Below are 22,147 nucleotides of genomic sequence, written 5' to 3'. Positions count from 1 at the left end.
TTTCTATATGCGTCATATCTATTGTACATTTTACAGTGGAAAATGTTGTTCAAAAGCGTTGTTGTAAATTGACGTTATTGAACATTTTCAATCTGACGGAAAATATATTATATGTTTGTTTTATGTCTATATTTTGCAAATGTAAAAGAATTTTTTTTTTACTATTTTAAGTACAGATTTTAAATTTAAAACATCAATTATTTTATCTCGTCCCTGATAACAAATAAAGTGATGCTTAAGATAATAGGCAAATTAATATTGCAATATTTATTTCGGTTAATTACGCCTTAATAAACTAAATATATTTGTGACATCAAATAGGGGCCTCGAAAGAAACAATTTTATGAAATATGTACAGTATTGACATGTTGAAAATAAATGGATTTGAAATAATGCAAAGGTTTAAAGGTTATTTTTCTCGAGCTCAGAATTTGAGAATGATCATTACGATTTTTATGATATCATGTCATAATAAATTGTCTTAAAGATTTATCTGAAAATATGACTTACCTCTTTACCTCACCGCGTTTGCACTTAATTGAAGAGTACAATTATTACCGAAACCTTGTTTTTTTTAAATTTTTATCATGAATGTGTATAAATTCTTAGTAGAATTGCTATTTATTATTTTGGAAACATCCGTTAAATAATGCATTTGAAGATAACTGTGCCTTATCAAAATAAAATAAACAATAGTGTTATTAAAAATGCTTTCAAAAATTTGTACAATGGATAATATTTTTTAATGATTGTGTATTATTTATATTAACTGAATCTTGCTAGATGTTTGAACAGGTTTCTTTTCGAGTTGAAAGTTTTAAAAAAAAAATCTAATGTCACCAAATGGCTGTTGATTTTTTAAACCTTTTTTTTATTAAATCAAAACGGAGGCCTATTATTCTCAGTGATGTTAATACTCAACAAATAAATTTGAATTGTTATAACGTCGTGAAGAGTATATACTAAGAAACGCATTTGGCAGTGCTAAGTATTACAAAATATACCTTTTGTTTGAAATATGCCTGTGCAATAAAGTGCATTTTTTCCAATAATATACAGCTTTATAGATTATCATCCTATAATTCCTGATTAGCCTTCTTAGTGCTTAATGGTTTTTCTCTTATCGATATATTTTACTGCCATAATAAAGTGCAGGACACATACATTTTGTACAGATGATTTCATTAAAAAAAAAAACCCTTATTTTCTTTATATTTCATGAACTTGCTTAGAGGCCTTATAAAAAAAAAAACATGTAAAAAGCAACAATGGCACATTAATAAATAATTTACCTGAACAGCGATACAAAATATAATGTGTGTACATTACTGAAAAGGAAACGAAAATATTTACTCGTAAGGAAATCAGTCAAATAAATTCAATGAAAATATCAACAAAGCGTGAGTTATTCTATTTCTTAGAAGTATGCCTTACCGTTCCTATTGAACCTCCATAGTGGTAGTACGATAAAACTTAATGCTTGCATATCATTTTGCACTAAGACGGTTACATGCATCCTCTATTTTAAAAGCATACCGATAACTAAATGGTTTATACTTTCTACACATGCTGTATTTGTGAATTAAATTTAACACTGATGAATATCTTGTCTTTATTATTTTCAATCTACCGTTAACTCTCCCACACTAGGCCTGGACAAAACTGACATGCGAGTTTGACAGAAGTTTTTGGAAACTCTTAGTGACAAAAATATGAGTAAGATAGGATACATACGTAAGTGTGGAGTTTACTGCTGTGAAGCCAGTAAATCCATTGTCATTTTATATGCTATGCCATCGAATGCAAGTGTGTTATGGTGTAAATGCAAAGCCATGGGTAACGGGTTCGAACCCGCAGCTATTTATGTGTATTTGATCAAGTACTAAAAATGGCTTATATACGAGGGTGGGTCAATAATTCCTTAGAAAAAAGCATTAAAACAGTTTTTATTTTTGTATTTTTTTTTTATTTCTCAACATAATCTCCTTGGAGCTCAATACACTTGGTTAGACGTTTCTCAATTTTTTTTAAACCGTCAGAAAAATAAGTTTTCGGAAGGTCCTCAAAATAAGCATTTGTCCGATCGATGACTTCTTCATTTGAAAAAAAACGTTGTCCACTTAGCCATTTTTTTAAGTTTGGGAAAAGGAAAAAGTCACTGGGGGCTAAATCTGGCGAATACGGTGGGTGGTCGACCAATTCGAACTTCAATTCTTCAATTTTAGCCATTGATCGTAAACATGTGTGAACACGGGCATTGTCCTGATGAAAGAGGATTTTTTTCCTGTTTAAATGAGGCCGTTTTTCTTCAATTTTGTTTTTTAGCTGGTCCAATAAAGATGCATAATAATCCCCTGTTATTGTTTTTCCTTTTTCCAAATAGTCAACGAAAATAATTCCACGTGCATCCCAAAATACAGTAGCCATAACCTTACCAGCTGATTTTACGGTTTTCGCCTTCTTTGGACATGGTTCGCCTTTCGCAATCCACTGCTTTGACTGTTCTTTCGTCTCGGGAGTATAGTGGTGTATCCATGTTTCATCTACAGTCACAAAGCGACGAAAAAATTCATCCGGATTGCGTTGCATGAGCGACAACAGGGCTTTAGAGGCCACCACCCTATTGCGTTTATTGTCGACTGTGAGCAAACGCGGCACCCATCTTGCAGAAATTTTTTTCATGCCCAATTTGTCATGTAAAATAGAAATGACGCTACCTTTTGAGATCCCTGTAACCTCAATTATCTCACTCAACTTTAATCTTCGGTCACTTAACACCATATCGTGGATTTTATTGATCATTTCTGGTGTAGTCACCTCTACAGGACGTCCTGAGCGTGGTTCATCCTATGTTGATGTACGACCACGTTTAAATTCATTTAACCAGTTATAAATAGTTGGAAGTGAAGGAGCAGATATGCCGTGAACTAAATCCAACTCATTTTTTATTTCCTTTGCTGTTAACCCTTTTATATTAAAATGTTAATTAACAGCTCTAAACTCAATTTTCTCCATTTTTGTAAACAAGCAAATTTTTTTTTTAAATGTACGAGAAACACACAACAACCCGACCAATCTGATTGAAACTTCGCAGCATACTGAATCGGTAGTGCCGCTGCATGAAAACAAACCGCTTACAGTACTAGTCGCGCCACCTGTCGGCTTTTCTAAGGACTTATTGACCCACCCTCGTACTATTTCTTATAAAAAAGTCTTCCTATATACGCAGTTTAGGATCAAACAGGGTAATTAACTTTTAGAATACGATTAACTGCACTGTGTCGAGTAACTGAATGCAAAAAAAATGAAAACAGTATTACCTGTGATTTAGAATAGACCATTATTTTTTTCATTCTTCATTCATCTCGTGCTCAATGTTTAGTTTTACCGAATTGGCTCCAGGATGACGTGGATCTCGACAGCCGAACAAAGGTTTTCTGAACCATTCCAGTCGTGTCGAATTAGACTCTACATCAACATTATTCCCACGGATAATAAATGCATTGACTGTAATAGTAAGCTAAATTGGTAAGACGGATGAAGTATAAACAAATAACATAATATGGACTGGAAAATGTAACCAGATTTTGGCCCTCTTACAAGAGACTACTCGAATGATTTTAGAAATGGCATAGATAACCAGCAATCACCAATTTTTTTATTGACAAATGGGTAGTCACTCGCTCAACCTACTAAAGGAGCAAGAAAAAAAGCAACGGGAATTTGTCAGACCTAGGATTTAAGCCTGAGACACATTATACGCAGTCTCACCAATCGTCCATTGTAGGACACTCAAAAGTCTGAGCACGATGCAGAATCATAAGTTCAATATCGGCAACTTCTATTGCGTTATCTACAGAGCGTTGGAGCGGAGCATGGGATTTTACCTCGAGCCGGAGCACCGAAAATTTGTAGTACTCCACTGCTCTGGATGTTTTTTTTATTATTAAATTTTCAAATTTCATCCAATGAAAATAGTATATTTTGACACTTTGCAACACTAGAATTATTTGAAATATGGCAACACTGCTGATAAATAACCTCACTTTTTTGACAGAAGAGGCAAATTTGAAAGACGATTTGCTGTCGGTTGTTTAGTTCGGATTGCGTCATTTGCACCCGCGCATCGCCTAGTCACGATCTTTTTAGACCATGCCTCAGCTGAGGTACAGCCTTAAGAGCTGAACACACTATTCCTAAACCAGTATGAGGGAAGAAAATCACAGAATTACCTATTCTTCCTACATGCATGAGGATGAGACAGTTAGGAGTGAATTGTACTTATTATATTTCACCGTGAGCTGCTATACTGGAAAGAGATGGCCGTATAGCACTGAGATCAAAAATTACCCAACGTTCGTCGAGCGAGGCAGATGGTAATGTTTCAATTTTATTAGATTCATTAAGAACATTAATTTAATATTGATTCTTATCAAATACAGTGGAACCTCGATTTACTGTTCTCGCATAAATCGTTTTCCCGCATGGATCGTTCATTTTTGAGTCCCGCCAAACACCCATAAGAACAGTGTAAATAATCCCGCATTACCCGTTCCCCGATTTATCGTTTTCCTCGATCTATCATCTGAATATTATGGTCCCATCAAAAATATTATCCCGATTGACCGTTTTAGTTGAATATTTTTCATTTCGCTTTTGTAGAATTTGTTATGATACATACAGACCTTTCACTCGTGTCGCTTTGTGTCACATTTTTCTAATCGTAAACCTGGAATGTTCGAGTGTTAATAATAATTGCTTGATATGGTGATGGATATGACAATCTGCAGGCGTCTTTTCGGCGCTGAGTATATACACATACATAATATTATTCCTTAAGGATATTGTGATAGAACTTGATATATAACTGCGTATTTTAATGTTTTCACGGAATCTTTATAAATCCAGAGTTCATATTTGTAACTAGCCTATTCATTCCAATACGTCAAAAAACACGGGATAAAGAACTTGTACTATGCAATCGCGAACAATGTTTCATCTAATTGCTTTTGAAACATTTAAAAACTGTGAAAAAAGGTGCCACTACGTTACATTCACAGAACAGATGATAAATAGAATACCGATAGGCTATATTCAATACGCCACATCTTGATGCAGGGTTTTGAATGCGAGTGTCCTACGAAAATGAAGCACGCATTATGCAATAGTGTGTATAATATACCAACATTAAATGAGCGTAAATGCATAAACCGAGAGCAGTTTTCAGTATTCGACGAAAAATGTATTCTTGACAAGTGTGTAAGTTTAACCCGGATTCTTCCTTACTCAAGTCGGTTACCTGCTATCGCTTTACCCGTTATGTATTTCAGTTCCCATTAGTTCCCTGGTTACATCACAAAAAAAGCCCTTCCTATATGTAATAATGTAGGATACATATTATGTAATAAAAAACACATAAATAAGTTTTTTTTTTAATTTTGAATCTGGCACATTAAATGTGTTTTTTGATGTTGCAAATTAACTTTTAAGATTCCATAAACCCTAGATTTTTTGAAAAATACATTCGACTATCCGAGTGTTTTCACATATGTATGTTAAAAATATAGGTGTTTTTAAGGATGGCGCTTAGTAACTGATAAAATTAAGATATACTAAAACTATCATGAGAGGAATTTCTGACTTGTGAAAACCACAAGACTATTTTTCTAGGCAGATCTATGAACAGAATTTATTGTCATGCGAAGGCTATGATTTATTTTTATTTTTATAAAATTACCATTTTTTTCTTGCCAATTAGTTTCTTTTCTCACGCTGTCTGGTATATTTTTGTTGACAGTCGGCAACACTGGGTGTATGACCGACTTCTATATCAAGTCTTCTATGACACATGGTTTTTGAACACTGATTATGCCACATGCTCTTTGCGTGTTGACTTGTCTTAGCAGATACTCCCATCACTATTGAGAGGACATCAGAATTACAGATGCGTAGAATATTGTAGTAGCGGTGAAACTAGATGCGGGGGAGAGTGTTAGTTCCAGAGATGAATGTGGTGACGTAGCAGACCACATATAAAAGTCGCATTATAATACTTACATTCCTAATAGCGCCTCAGCGCCTGTAAACGTGTATGGATTTACTGGCCCCAATAGTGCGTAAATTCAATTATCGCAATAATAGCTGTTTACATGTATAGGTGCTGACTGTCACGCCAATCTCATTCTTCAAGCGTAATCGAGACGCGTTGTTGTCATTTTATGGTGCTATTTGACTGGTTGTGAAAAATTGTAAACATCAAAATGCTTTGCGCGACGTAGTTTGTATTTTTTCCGGCAGCTTCGCCACTATCATTCTACTGCGGAGGCACAGATATCGCGGTCCAATTGTCGCGTGAAAATTCAAAAGCTTCTGAACTTTATTGATTCATGCATACAATCTTGCAATTTGCACAATAATACGTACTGTCAGCAGTAAATCCATGCACGTGTAAACGTGGTATAAAACTAGGTACACAAAAAAATAATTCAATTTCAATCAGACCTCAAGTCTTGACTTTCATGATTTATTCAATCTGCAACATAGCTACAACAATAATATTAAGCCTGTTAAAAAATAATTAATAAAGGAATCTCAGCGCATTAAAGTGCCGAGATTGAACACCAAATAATTACAGAGATATACATAAAAAGATTGGGTAATATAAAAAAAATATTTATACAAAATGTTATTAGAAAATAATTAATTTATCAATCAGACATTTCATTTACACGATTCGATCTACGTCGAGACATTCTTTTTTCATTTGTTAAAATAACTATACAAGAGTATTTTACAAGTTTTAAGGATTTCCATATTCAATAAATCAATAACCTACTTTCGACAGCCTCAATAGACATTATCTAAATTGAACTGTGCATCGCAGTCTGCATTCATAAAATAGCTGTGGCTTTTATAAAATATTTCTCGCAGGCAACTTAATTAATCGTTTATAATATATATACATACGTCCACTCGCAAAGGATCGAAACAATTTGATGAGTTCATCAAGTTTGGCAAAAGGGTAAGTACAGCTTCACGTGTCTGGCGTCAGAGAAGGTCAGTCGGATATTTTGAAAGATTCATTTTTGGAAATGTTTTGATTCATTTGGTCGTTTTCGAATTCTACAAAATCATCAAAGAGACTAGGCCAGGCTTCCGTGTCGTCGTAAGTGCTAAGGTCTTCGCCAACCGTGTCGCAGAAATTGAGAAACATACACCAGGTATCTTTGGGAATGCCTCTGACGTGAGGGTGTATTTCCAAGTAATTCAGCCATCGACTCAAAATCGGCGGCTCCGATATTGTAAAAACTAATCTCCACAGAGCTATGGCGACGTCGGCCGGCAAAATACGCTGGCCTGCGGTTATGTCCAGTCCAAACTTGAAAGTGAACCTGTACAGATCCTTGTGCAGTTCGTTATCTCTCTGAAGTTCCGTGACAATTTCCGGAAGACGGGTCTGTATTCCCTTGACGGAATCGACTTTCATGCTCTTCAACCCTTGCGTGAATTCGGTTTTCGTAAAACGACACATCTGCTCGGCGTTTAATTTCCAAGCGAGCACGAGCACCTTAAATTCGTCAGGTCTAAGCTGCAAGTCGTTGCAGAGTTTTTCGATTCCTTCCGAAAGAATAGCGTCCTCGTTAGGATCTTTGTAGAAGTCAAACAAGGTATTGATTCGCGAATCCGAGGACCGGGAGTCCCCGGCCCCGATGGTCGATACTGATCTCGGTAAAGGTAGTTTGTGATAGAAATTTCTTGAATTTTTTTCCGTCACAATCTGCGGCCGTTGGGAGTTGCTCACCGGTTCTCCGACAGCGGGGGCCGCCCCGCTGTTGGAGTTGAGATGGCCGCAGGTCTGCATGGTGTAATGGTTGTAAGTTTTCTTATTCCCATTCGAATGGGCGTCCAATGCGGGCAGCAGAGGTTGGAGGGTTCCTTGGAGGGGGTACTCGGTCGCCGCTTTCCCCGCCACCTGATACGAGTGCTGAAGGTCTGTCATCTCTGAAAATAATACACGTCATCCTTGAGTATAAAATATTTATTATTATTGTTTTGACCTCCGTTTTCGAGGCGATGAATCACTTTTATTGTTAAATTTTATAATGGCTGCATTCAATTTTGCAATTCAACGACAGAAACAATTTAGCAATGAGATGCTTATGTATTTTTAGCAATATGCCTACTCACTCATGTTTAAATACAGAATTAAGTATACTTACTGAAGTCAATAAATAAATAATAATAATGAAAATAGCATTCTGATATACTTTGGTAGTCAAATGATCCAAGGCTACAAAGTATCATATTATACAAAGTATAAACAAGATACATTGAGATATACAACATACCTGCTTGACAAATTGTTATTAAATATTCTGAACCAAACAGTTGAATGTTTTGAGTACTGCATTCATATCGAACGTTAAACAACTTGTCTTAAACACATTCGACAAACTCTTGGGTCTCCCGCAATGTGGAGTTTATCTTGACACATTGAGTAATGGTTATTAGCCATTCGCACAACATTCATCTATACTTCGGATCAAGTTCAAATAAATATTAATCTAATTGTGATTTTTGCAATTAATCAAGCCATTTTATTGTTTTAGACATTTTTGGTTTCCCCTATACCTTCTGTTCCGCCACATCTATTCGCAGAGATACCAACCGCTGTGCTTAAAAAATACTTTTTATGCATTTGAATTACATTTGGTTTTGTCAAAAAATCAAATAAATATGACTGACAAAGTTCAGTGTGCACTACTTTTGTCAGATCTCCACAGCCTATCTACACTCTTCGCCACAAACTAATACTACTGTAATCAGGCCTCCTGCCTGTTGGAGACTGAACAATAAAACAGAATGAACATGATCGATTAACATACTAACCATTCTTTTGAACGACAGGTGTTTCAAACGGAGGAACTTCAGCGACGGAGGCAGTAGGTGAATTAAAGCAACTGAAACAGTGGCCCATTGGATATTATTCTGTTCTTTTCTCCCACCCTTTGTTTTTCGTCAACGAACGCAACTCCTTGCTGAGCATTCAGGAACTAACTGTGTCTCTCTGTCAGGGTCGACTCCATTTAAATTGTATAAAATATATTTAGGAAAATGCATCAATTTTCCTCTGTCATATTTCCTTGTTAGATGCTTGCTTTGTATGTGACTAGAATCATCTAAAATATCTACAACTTTCGTATGTATTTTCATTAAGTAGTCAGTCTTACGAGCTCCTGTAAAACAAAAAATACATTGATGGGTTAATGCGCATTATAACGTATGAGATGAGTCACACAAATGGTCAAAATCTAACAAAAAATACATATACATATATCGCGAGTATAAAATGTTTTTTTTTTGCAAAACAAAAGTAACGGTGAACATTTAGAACCTTGTAGTATTTAAAATGCGTGAAAATCATACAAATCAATCTAAGTATATAAAGAACCGATTATTTAAAGTGATATAAATAAATGTTGGGAGTATTTAGACGTAGCACGCAGATGACATTGTTGTATTTGCAAAAGACCCAGAAGACCTTCAGAATAGGATGCAGGAGCTTGCAAATGAAAGCTGGAAAGTGGGTTGAAAAATAATTAATTTCTCGAAGTAAACTGCTTTGCTGAACCAAAAGCCACCCTCACTCAAATCGAGGGTGTGAACAACTACATCTATTTTGGACAATAAATGTGAATTGACGGAAGTATGTATGTCAAGATTGCTCGCTAAATCAAACTTTTTTGCAGCAACTTTTTTGATCCATGTATGCAATCTAGCAACTTGCACGATAATACGTGTTTACAAGTGAATTTTCTTGTTATGGCCGCTATAATATGCACTGTCAGCAATAAATCCATGCACGTGTAAACGGGCTATAATGATCTATAACTTCTAGAACCCGCCAAAAGCATAGGTACAAAAAAATGTTCTAAAATTGAAAAAAAAAATACTATCCAATCCAATCTAAAATGTCCAATGTACCAAGTAAATCCAATTTTATTTTGCTTATATTTATTCCAATAAATTAAGGGTCGATCGGCTAATAAAAAATATTGTTCTAATTTGAATATTAAAACCAACCATTTATGTTTACACACACAAAAGTTATTTACCACGAATATTGAATTGAAGACGTAGGTATGTATAGTTTTTGGAAATGGAAGTCTCATATAATAAATAATGTCCATTTCGCCTTAGATTTTCAATTGATTGAAATTTAAATCTTTCAAATAACATTTCGTCAAAACATACAGTATCTATGCACTAACCCACGAGTCATGACTCTTTTGGTAGGTATCATGGGCTGACAGAACATACAGTATCTATGCACTAACCCACGAGTCATGACTCTTTTGGTAGGTATCATGGGCTGACAGAACATACAGTATCTATGCACTAACCCACGAGTCATGACTCTTTTGGTAGGTATCATGGGCTGACAGAACATACAGTATCTATGCACTAACCCACGAGTCATGACTCTTTTGGTAGGTATCATGGGCTGACAGAACATACAGTATCTATGCACTAACCCACGAGTCATGACTCTTTTGGTAGGTATCATGGGCTGACAGAACATACAGTATCTATGCACTAACCCACGAGTCATGACTCTTTTGGTAGGTATCATGGGCTGACAGAACATACAGTATCTATGCACTAACCCACGAGTCATGACTCTTTTGGTAGGTATCATGGGCTGACAGAACATACAGTATCTATGCACTAACCCACGAGTCATGACTCTTTTGGTAGGTATCATGGGCTGACAGAACATACAGTATCTATGCACTAACCCACGAGTCATGACTCTTTTGGTAGGTATCATGGGCTGACAGAACATACAGTATCTATGCACTAACCCACGAGTCATGACTCTTTTGGTAGGTATCATGGGCTGACAGAACATACAGTATCTATGCACTAACCCACGAGTCATGACTCTTTTGGTAGGTATCATGGGCTGACAGAACATACAGTATCTATGCACTAACCCACGAGTCATGACTCTTTTGGTAGGTATCATGGGCTGACAGAACATACAGTATCTATGCACTAACCCACGAGTCATGACTCTTTTGGTAGGTATCATGGGCTGACAGAACATACAGTATCTATGCACTAACCCACGAGTCATGACTCTTTTGGTAGGTATCATGGGCTGACAGAACATACAGTATCTATGCACTAACCCACGAGTCATGACTCTTTTGGTAGGTATCATGGGCTGACAGAACATACAGTATCTATGCACTAACCCACGAGTCATGACTCTTTTGGTAGGTATCATGGGCTGACAGAACATACAGTATCTATGCACTAACCCACGAGTCATGACTCTTTTGGTATCATGGGCTGACAGAACAGTTTTACATGTGAGTACGAAATTTTAATACCTACACTGATTATTAGGTATTTTTTATTGATTACTATGAACAAACTTCGCTACTAGATGACATCAGGAATAACAATGGTGTTGACAATAAATTCTTATTAATAAACTGCAGTGGGATTAGTATGTGCTTGCATTAATAATTTGGAGTGTCCTTAACAATGACAAAAGTATGGACAAATGGTACCGTGCAAAATACGGTCTTCAAAGACTACATACAATAAAGGTGTGATTTAGATTTAAACACTTATTAGAGGTATTTTTGTAATACGTGCGCAAATAAAGCTATACTTACTTTCGATAGCCCGAAAATTACATCTTAAAAAATTGTTTTTAGTGTTGCATAAATTTTCTAAACATATTTGACACTGTGACCAGAGACTGCCCTAGGACATTCAGTTCTTCGTTGCACATAAAATATGAGTATGTGTTTTCAAAATACATAACAGACAGTTTGAACAAACGTAAAACTAACAACTAAAAATTATATTTGTGAAATATTTTCCTCTTTTCCGAAATATGACAGTACACAGAGGCACGGCAGTGCCATAGAATCTAGTGTTCAGAAGAGACATCAAAAATAATGTACAAACAACAGTTTGTTGACATCGCTACGTCATTTTATTGAAATAAAAACCTTCATAAGACGAAATATTTATTTTATCAGCTCTAATCATCAATCATAAATTTATAATAAAAATATTATATTTAAAAAATATTTCTGAATATATTTTTTAAATGACCACTATGTTGTTGTATCAATGAAGCTATTTATTTTCTGATTATTGGTACCTACCTACCTACTAACCTAGGTGTTCGGTATTTTTTTATAATATTATTATGTACCCATACCAACGTTATCCTATTACATGTTTAGAATATACCTAAATTTAATAGATTATTATGGTCAATAATTAATATACATTTTATGATTTTAATAATAAGATTAAAACCATGATTATGCTTTATTTTAAAATGTTGATGTTGTATCCGATTGTAGCGTTTAATAAATAATTGTTACCTACGTAATTTAAGAAATACAATTATTTGAAGGTCTAATTACTCTAATTTATTTATATCTCTTTTCTGATAAAATATTATGTATATTAATTTTTTTTTCTAGTATTGCAATAAAACTATGATGGGGGGTACAAAAAATACCTTGGGAATTTTGGATGTTGGCAATATTGATAAGCTCACACGCCATTTTCTGTCGGGATTGTTTTGTTACTGGTTTTTACGAAGTGCATCGCTTTCAAATTATTTTGTAAACGAGGTGTGTTTCATTATGTTTTTGACAGCAAAGTTTTCCATTTGAATGGAATTGTTTCTTCCTTGCACGGGACTACTGTCACTCGCCCCGCTTTTTTATACAGATACTCATACGATGACGCATATTTCGAAAGTAACATTTCTTTACACATCTGTCAACGTTGTCGCTAAATGATTCTTTTAAAATTATGATTACAGCTTCCAAACGTCTCCACATCTTTTATTATTTACTTGTGGAATTTATATCCCAAAAAGACATTATCTAGTTTCTACGAATTTGACATTGGTATCATCTCGATGAAATCATAACTGAAACGTACCTATCCTTGAAAATGATTATTTCCTTATTAATTATTACGAACATGTGTTTCCCAATGTTAACACTGTATTTATTGTTTAAATAATTACACTGATTATATGGCCATAATAATTTAAAACTAATTAAAACAAGACAAAACCATGACCAAGTTGATACTAACTGCCCATGACAAATACCTAGTTCAATTTGTGCAAATTTGATCTTCACTAGAAACAGAAACGACCGCATTTTCTTTTTATTAATTTTATTTATTTATGTTTTCTACAGTGCCACTTCTTCCAAGATTGATATAAAACAACCATGGAAAGCCCAAAAACGCAGCCAGACGATGAAGCAATGCACTGGCGCAATATTACAGAAGAGTTAAAAAAAAAGTAAAGAATTATTTTTATTCTTTGTATTTTTCTACTATTGTCACATTATGGATAATACAGATTGTTAATCCAGGCCCACATAAATAAAATGACACTAAAGGCCCACCCACATTGAGGTGCATGTCGCGGACTTCATGTGAACTCACAGCGATAAAAATTTCTATGGTTGAACGTGCACCATCTCGTAAATTCACTGAATAATGACACTGATGAAGAGTGCCTACTATAATGTATTAGTAATTAGAATTATTATTAATTGTTCATGCTAATTTCAATTAATTTTAACAGTTTCTACGTGTCCATACGTTAAAATACATGCGGCGTGACATTCATAGATAATAGAACACAGCTTGCAGACCATAGAAAATACATACTGTCAACTGTTAAAAACAAAAAAGAACGTCAGTTTGACGTGATTTTCGAAAAGTGCAGGCATGTGGAATATGAAAAAATTGTTCAAACTAGATTGACACTAGACAGTATATTGATATCCATGACAATATGTCAACAGACACCATCTTAAGAATAAATTATAAAATTTCTATGCCATGTCGATCAAAAAATATACGTAAGTATAATCGCTATTGAAGCTACCATCAAATTATTTGTTGTTTTTAGTGTTGTATGTTAACTAAAAAATATTTTGATAATTATTGAGCATTCGAAATTTTGATCGCGGAAAGCAACGTTGCTTTGTTTATTATTTTCGCAATTTGTCATTCTATTTTGGTACATGCGTGGCACTTTCATCGTTATTTCAATTTAATCTTCCATCAACATTCTACCTATGTTGGTTGAATTCAAAATTTTCAAAATATGAGTTACAATAACTACCTAATGAAAACACAAATACATAAATTGAATTAATTATAATTCTCAGATTGAATTATTAAATGAGTCCACTGATCGAATGACCGTCGAGTGAGTGGATCATATCCATATCCACCACAATTTAGTTGAACAAATGTATTGCATTCTCAATTGGCATCACCAATGACAGGTTAGTTATATATGATAGGAATTTCAATCTGGCCTACCATTTCTCTAAACCGAACAAATCAAACAAACATCAAGGTTTGTCTTTTATTTATTGAATTACTTAATTGATAAAGAATGACATTTCATAGTTGGTATCTGTAGCAGTGTTGCCATCTTTTTATATGCTGATTATAGTACAAAGGCGTAAAAAATATAGTATTTCGGAAAAATATATAGTACATGAACATTTTTCGTATTGAATCCTTTAAAATTATAGTATTTTGGTATATTTGGCTTAAAATGATAGTATTTTACATTTTTCGCGGAATCAAAATTATAGTATTGTACTATAATTATAGTACGGTTGGCATCACTGATCTGTAGTAATAATTTACCTGTCCGTCTACCTGAGAGCCAGTTAATCTGAAAGAACACTTTTGGGAAATCACAATTTAAGATCTTTCAGGTGTTTAATTTTATTTTTATGGTTTTAGGAATTTTGGGTTTATATCTATAAAAATTATGCTTAATCCATTTTCAGCCAAATCAGATATGAAACCCTGTTCATTAATTTTATTCCCACGTGTCAGGTCCTATCTCATGGACTCAACATCACACTTTTTTTGTTTTTTTTAATGTCATTAAGAGCTCATTTACACGGGCCAACCGGTGATAGTCAGCGATCAATCATCGAACATGTTCATGCCGACTGGCGGTCAAAGAAATGCCTTTGTGAGGCGATCGATTACCGGGTTTGGAGATCCAGCAATACAATTTGGATAAATTACCGTTGAATAACACTGCACTAAATTCGTAAACCAAAATAAAAATAAGAAATTACAAATGATTTATAGACACTGACTTCTGGGGTACGAATTAATATTGTAATGATGTATTCGGTATTTCTTTGCAGAGTGAAGAGTTTGCAAGAAGAGCTGGACGAAAACATTGCCGCATCCACCCAAATAGAGAAAGAATTAGAATCCCAATTCGAACAGAGTGAGAAATCTGTCCGTGAACTTCGACAGCAAAATCAAAGAATAGAAAGGGAAAATGAATTTATTAAGGTAATTGCAACAATAATACTGAAGAACCTTGACTATCCAGACTAATTGGGGACGAAGCTAGTCCGGATAACGATAGATTCGGACTATATAAAAATATATGTAATGTTTAATTAGTTCTTACTTCCATAAATCTGCCTCTACAGACCGTTCTTGCATAATTGTCCTCCAGTCGGTCACACTCAGCCTTTCATCTCATCAGCATCACTCTTGTCGTCATCTGCCTATCTCCTCTAAGGTTGGCTCAGCTATGTAACTGGCCGAAATGAGTCTTTGTACCCTCAAGATATTTAAACCTCAGCATTAATATGGTTACGCACCAACCTTGTTTTTCTTGGTCCAAGTATTCCTTTTTCTAATTTTATTTTCGAATACTTTGATTCACACACTTACAGAAACATCGTATTCACGGTCATACTTTTACAATTTTTTGTTTAGAAATTAAATCTTGACTAACATGGTTTCATAATCGCCCGATTCACTCCAGCACCATTATTTATTCAAAATATTTAAATGTCAAATCATGTAAAATTGCAAATAACATTAAGTATGTGATCAATGCTAATTTATCATGAGGCCTCCATTTTCTTTTTTATTTACAGTGTATTCAATACTATACACAAAAGACTATTAATTTTCTGCAGGTCATTACCCACGATTGCTGCGCGGCTTAAGCATCGGTCTATAGTGTCGTGGGTCCCAGGTTCGAATCCTGGGTCTGGTAAGTACACATATTGTTTTTCAATTTGTGTATGAGTCAGAGTATGGACCTAATAGGTTGAGCAAGTGGCTGACATCCATTTCTCGTAAAAAGAAAATCTGTTAATACTGTCCGTCAAGAAGATCTAGGCAATAACCGGAAGTTGCTAGTGTGGTTAAAAGTAAGAGGAGCTTGTTAGTTCACAGTTTTAACACGTGGACAACTCGTCGCTAACCGGAAGGCGCTATAATCGAAGTGTGGTTAAAAATGGGAGGAGCTTGTTAGTTCACAGTTTTAACACGTAGCCAAGAACATCTTGTTGGACAGTACAAACCTCCACTCTGTGGAGGCCCATATGATCTTATTAAAAGCAAACATGTCAGGAGAAAAAATTATAAAAATTATAAACAAACCCAAATGTTTATCATGTTCAATTTTTTTTACAGAAAAAGATGGATCGGACTCAACAAGAAAATACCCAGCTAGAAAATGAAGTCAAAATCCTGAGAACAGAGAAGGAAAACCGACTATCGTATATAAGGGAGCTTGAACAAAAGAATGATGATTTAGAAAGAGCGCAAAGGTATTTTAAAACCATTCTATTGATCCTTAATTTTGGCCGGGAATATCATTGTCTTGAGAAAGGCCATAGGAAGCACCATGGTGACATGTGGCATTCGCAAGGGATTGACGAGGCATTAATCAAAGCATCCAAAAATCAGACACTCCCGTACTACCCATGTCAATATCAAAGTTGTGAAGTGTTTGCCTGACAATATCTCAAAAAGTAGATAGACAGCATATTTTTTTTACATTTCTATACTCAAAAACCGACCATGACGAATCAATTAGCAAAAAATTCAGATCGATAGAACAATAACAAAAAAGATAGGTCAGCGGGTGGTATCTAGAATATAAATGTATATGTGATGTATTTGTTTGTAGGGTTATATCCGAATCCGTAGCTGGAATAGAGACATTACTGAATCAAGCGTACGAACGGAATGCTGTGTTAGAAGGAGAGGTAGATGAGATGGAAGCATTGCGAGTGAAACTGCAGAGGGTTTCGGATGAAGCCAGAGGTGACATTGTTATTTTTTCATTATTGTTAATCTATTCAATTATCATTTAATAATTCAATTAATAAGGATCATAGATATCCATTAGCATTAGATTATAAAAATTTGTTTGGCCATGGGCATCAACCAGATCATCAAATGAATCTAGATATCAATCTGATCATAGACTTCATTTATCATATTATACAACTATATAATATTATGTAGATATAATTAATCCAATAGTGGCCATTGTATTTATTGGTATATCAATATTACTGACTGAGGGTACATTGATGGAATTTGAATTTAAGTCAATTAGAATTGGACTTATTGGTGTTTATGTTGTAGAACTCTACTATAATGGTTTTTTTTTTAACCGATTCTATGCCTTCAAGTTATCTCGCTCTATGGGGCCGTGATCGACAGGCCGCACATACAAATTTCACGAGTTATCTCGCCCGACTTCAAACTCAAATTAGCCACTGTCGATTGATTTGCACAATCTAAAAAATTAAACACACAGTGACATCTGTTTGAATAATTAAAACTACAAATTATCGGTATTACAGCAATTGTAGTAAGAGCTTCGCTCTACATTCAACGTACGTCGTTAAAAATCTCAGATACTGCCATGGTAATATCGTGAGGCATAGAAAAAGTTAATACAAAGTTTTGGTCGATTCTACGGTTTTTAAGATATTTATATTGACAGCTTTCGGGCATGAACCCACGGTCGAAGATAACTAAAGATTAATATTGGATTGGGTAACTTTGCCGGACTTGAGAGCAGTGTTCTTAGAAATTCATTTGTTTCGTTCCTTGGACATGACAGTAGCGTAGTGATGTTTTTTTTTTGTTGATTGATCAATATGATTTAAAACATGTTAATGGGTGGCGGAGGGAATTTGAGGTAATAAAAAGGTTGTTTTTAATACATATCCACCGTAATTGACAGTGAGTTTATAACCGGATATAGTTGTCAACATAAACAACTCACTAATTGAAGAATTAACCAAAGAATGGTTAAAAAAATATCCATTTAACGTTGTGTTGTCAGGGTTATTTTAAAGAAATCAGAAAATAAATCATTGGTTATTAAACTGTATGCTTGCTTTCAGATCTGAAACAAGAGTTACACGTGAGAGAAATTGTTCCGAATGGCAATTCTACCACCAGCACTCCAGCGCCGAAGACACCCGACGACTCGAATAGAAAACTTTTCAATGGACACAGCCTGGACTCAAATCGCCTTCATATTGAGTCAGAAACGCAAACGAATCTTGGTTCCGCATTGAAATGTGAGTCATTACTTACTTGATCATGGTAAAATATTGTCCCAGTCATTTCGAATTGCAGATTTATTTGTTGCAAAAATCACATCTTTGTGCTTTTTTGAAATTTATTTGCCAAAGTTGTACTGAGTTGTACTGTTGTTGCAGTTGTTGCTGCCAAAACTTGGTAAGTCGATAATTTAGGTATTTAGAATTAACAGATTATGTGTCTATATATGAATACATAAATGTATGCTAGAAAAAAAAATCAAGGTCATCCGATGTATAGAACATGCACATAAAACACAAAGAAATTAGCATTATGTCTGATTTTAGAGGCTATGTCAAACTTCAAATTGCAATTATGTATTACTCTATAACATGATTTCGAGATTTACCAACTTTTGGCAGTAACCTCCCCATGCAGTCGGCTCTCATTATTTGTGTTATTCTCTCTTATTATGTCCAATGCGTCGGTGCATTGATTTGGTCGATCGCACCAGAGAACTTGAGCCATGAAAATGTAAAAAGTGTGTACCATCCCTATTTTTATTTCGTTAACCAGTGAAGAGGAATACCGCATGACCTAGTTGTTCACCCGATTCGGCCTGTTGCAAGAGTGAGAGAAGGAGAAGATGTAAATTCCCGCTGAAGTGTATTTTCTTCTTACCGTCGCGCAGTAGGCTCTTTGAACAGTGGGAGAATAGTTTGACAATGAGTACAAAGAGTGTCGAAAACTCATAATTTTCATAACGAATGAGATGAGGAAAGACAGGTGTTGTTTAATTTGTAATGCCTTAGTATCCTGCGGTAGAGAGAGAGAGTGTGGTAGATCACTGCCAGTTTTAATAATGGATAGTAGGCATAAATTAATTTGAACATGAAAAACTATCAGGAATCGCCTTCATACTCTGTGTAATACAAAAAGATCATAGGAATCAGCTTTTGTTTCGATGACATTTTTCTAGCGTTATCTGTTAAAACTGAAATTGCTTATGAATTCACTATGAAAATAATATCGCATCTAGAGTAGGCATGCCGTTTCATACTTCGTAAATGATATAAACAGGGAACTTAGAAATAATGGGAATTCATTGAAATACTTAACGGGTAAGGAGAAGCAGGCAACTGATCTAGAGTAAGGAAGAATACCGGCTAAATTTTAACACGTGTCAAGAGTATTTCATACGTCGAATACTGACAACTGCTCTCGGTTTATGGATTGACGCTCATTTAATATTGGTGTATTACACACACTATTGCATGCCTATAATGCATCGTTCATTTTAGTAGGACACTCACACATTCAAAACCCTGTCAAAATTTACTACATCGGTATCGGTATATAGCCGATCAGAATTCTGTTTGTTATCTGGTGTGTGGATGGATATAAACTACAATGTTTTTGTCTTTTAATTAGGTGATTTATCCATGAATGGAAACACAATGACCCCCTCATCGCGGATATCAGCACTGAACATCGTCGGCGATTTACTTCGGAAAGTTGGGGTAAGTGTGTTGTACCTTTTGGTCTTTCTAACAATTATTATGTACATCATGTAATTGATATATTTTTTTTTACATATCTGTATTAGTACAAGTTCTAAGTGTAACGGAAGTCAATTATCAATTAGGCAACTATTGAATCTTTTTTTATGTTGTTAAATTTAGGTGTATTTAAACATTTCAGTATCCGTATTCTATACATTTGTTTGCAAATGTATCGTATCTAATTTTCTGCCCTCTGTTGCTGTTGGCGGACAAACAGTATCCATACTAGAATATCTAGTTTCAAACACTTGGATTGTACAGTATGTCATACTTCCGAACCACTTCCTATAATCTGCGCATCTATTCTATACACAAGGCGGCTATTGAGGGCAGTTTGTATTGAGGCAGTTAATTGTTACAATAAGTTAGCCCCCTGAACTGTCAGAAAGTGCTATGTTTTAACAGCACCTCTTGATGTTTAAACGGTTAACTTATTGTAACAATTAACTGCCCTCAATACATAAATATGATAAACTACCCTCAATAACCGCCTATAGCCGCCTTGTGTATAGAATATGCACTAGAATGCATTAATGCAGTGTTTCCCAATTGTGGTATTATTAGAAATTATATCTTTTAATACAGCCTCCAATCCACTCTGTGGAAACCCATATGATCTGATTAGGATCAAACATGGTAATTTTCCTTTATCTTGCAAATGTCAAAAAATATATAACAATTGGATATCTACAATTATTTTATGTTATTGTCAGTAGGTAGCTGTAGATACAAAATTCAAAGAGGGGGGGGGGGTTATGAAGGGATTTACTTTTTTTTAAACATTTACATGACAATTGTTTTTTTGTCTCAATTGAGGTAGGTACATCATGTTTCATGTAACACTTCGTTAATGAAACAAGCACATATTACGAATGACAATCGTTGGAAAATATTAAAATTTATTAAACTCTGTGTTCATCTGAGAGAGTTTTAATAGACTTAAGGGGGCAGATACTAAATGGATACTGAAGTGTGTAAATATACCGCTAAGAGGTGACTACTTCTGTTATTTGGGTATGCATGCAGTCACTTTAAAAATGAAAGAATAAATGTAAATAAATATTGTAGCTTATCTGACTGGATTTCCTTGAGGTAAATTACAAACGAAAATTATTATAGTGCCCTTGTATCTAATGCACAACCTTCCTTTGCACACTATTAACAATTCGGTTGAACGAATTTGATAAAAAAAAAATGTAAGGCTAAACGACCAACAGTCCAATGAGTTTAATAATTACAATGAATTAAATTGTACATTTTTTTATATTGCCCTCCACAAATAAATAATCTTAACTCCATATTAGGCAAACAAGAGATAAGTGGCTTTAACGATAAAAATTATTATATTAAGCAGTATTTATTATACTGCAAAATGTAGAAGACACTGTACAACATAAAACTATTCTCTCTTTTCATTTACGTATTTACTGAATGCATCCACCAGTGGCGAAGGGTGAAGGTAGGCTGTTACGATCCGACATAAAAAGTACACATTAAACTTTGTCTGTCAAACCTATTTGTTTTCATTGAATAAGACTACAATATGTAGATAGTGATTGTTAGTTTTTAAAATTCAATTAATTCCTGCCTAATCCTAAGTCATAGTGGATAATAGTCAAATAATATTCGTTTATCTATAAAATATCTAAAATTATGCCATATTTTTTATCAATTGTGGTTTGGTAAGGCATGGCTTAATGAATTTTAAAAATCTAACCAACACCATCTGTAAGAAGTATTATAATTCGACAAAAACAAATAAGTATGCCTGAAAAAGTGTGCACTATTTTTGTCGGATCGCCCATAGCATACCTAAACTATTATGGTTTTGTTTAGGCAGAGTCTCATTGAATTTTAAAAACTAACCATCATTATCTGCAAATTGTATTTTTAGTTCAATGAAAACAAATAAGTATAACTGACAAAGTTTAGTCTGCAGTATTTATGCGGAATCTTAACAGACTACCTCCACCCCTCGCCACTGTCATCCACGATGCTATATCTGAATTCTATTTTATAATTAAAAATCTGCACAGTGTTTTCTCTAAACTAAGCAAATAAACTCTTGCTAAATCAATATAAAATCTTGAATATAACCGATAAAGTTATTTAACATGATCTTAAATGTTTCACCGTGCCACGCTTTCTGCAAGCAAATAAAA

At 34.6% G+C, this 22,147-nt stretch overlaps 2 protein-coding genes across 3 annotated transcripts in view; one reads left to right on the top strand and one right to left on the bottom strand.

Moving 5' to 3' along the window:
* Positions 1-5,440: 5,440 nt before the first annotated feature.
* On the bottom strand, positions 5,441-11,952 carry SCCRO3 (defective in cullin neddylation 1 domain containing SCCRO3). Its single transcript, XM_085949593.1, has 3 exons — positions 11,691-11,952; positions 8,890-9,236; positions 5,441-8,001 (listed from the first exon to the last, which is right to left on the bottom strand). Exons 2-3 carry the CDS (start codon positions 8,975-8,977, stop codon positions 7,058-7,060), a joined length of 1,032 nt encoding a protein of 343 aa, XP_085805719.1. The 5' UTR covers positions 8,978-9,236; positions 11,691-11,952; the 3' UTR covers positions 5,441-7,057.
* Positions 11,953-12,568: 616 nt separating this feature from the next.
* Positions 12,569-22,147, top strand: part of nudE (Nuclear distribution protein nudE) — a 28,881-nt gene continuing 19,302 nt past the window's right edge. For both annotated transcript variants that reach the window (XR_015070983.1, XM_085949860.1), the window contains exons 1-7: positions 12,569-12,671; positions 13,254-13,360; positions 15,252-15,405; positions 16,549-16,685; positions 17,048-17,184; positions 18,282-18,461; positions 19,855-19,943. Coding sequence is in view for 1 of the 2 variants with exons in the window: in XM_085949860.1 (XP_085805986.1) it covers positions 13,287-13,360; positions 15,252-15,405; positions 16,549-16,685; positions 17,048-17,184; positions 18,282-18,461; positions 19,855-19,943 (771 nt within the window). In the remaining variant the exon portion in view is untranslated. The remainder of the gene's footprint in view (positions 12,672-13,253; positions 13,361-15,251; positions 15,406-16,548; positions 16,686-17,047; positions 17,185-18,281; positions 18,462-19,854; positions 19,944-22,147) is intronic.

Source organism: Rhyacophila brunnea, unplaced genomic scaffold, assembly GCF_057557595.1.
Source record: "Rhyacophila brunnea isolate RB1 unplaced genomic scaffold, BYU_Rbru_1.0 scaffold_22, whole genome shotgun sequence".
NCBI lineage: Eukaryota > Metazoa > Arthropoda > Insecta > Trichoptera > Rhyacophilidae > Rhyacophila > Rhyacophila brunnea.
Note: the sequence above shows the minus strand (reverse complement) of the source record. Positions and strands in the feature narration are given on the sequence as shown.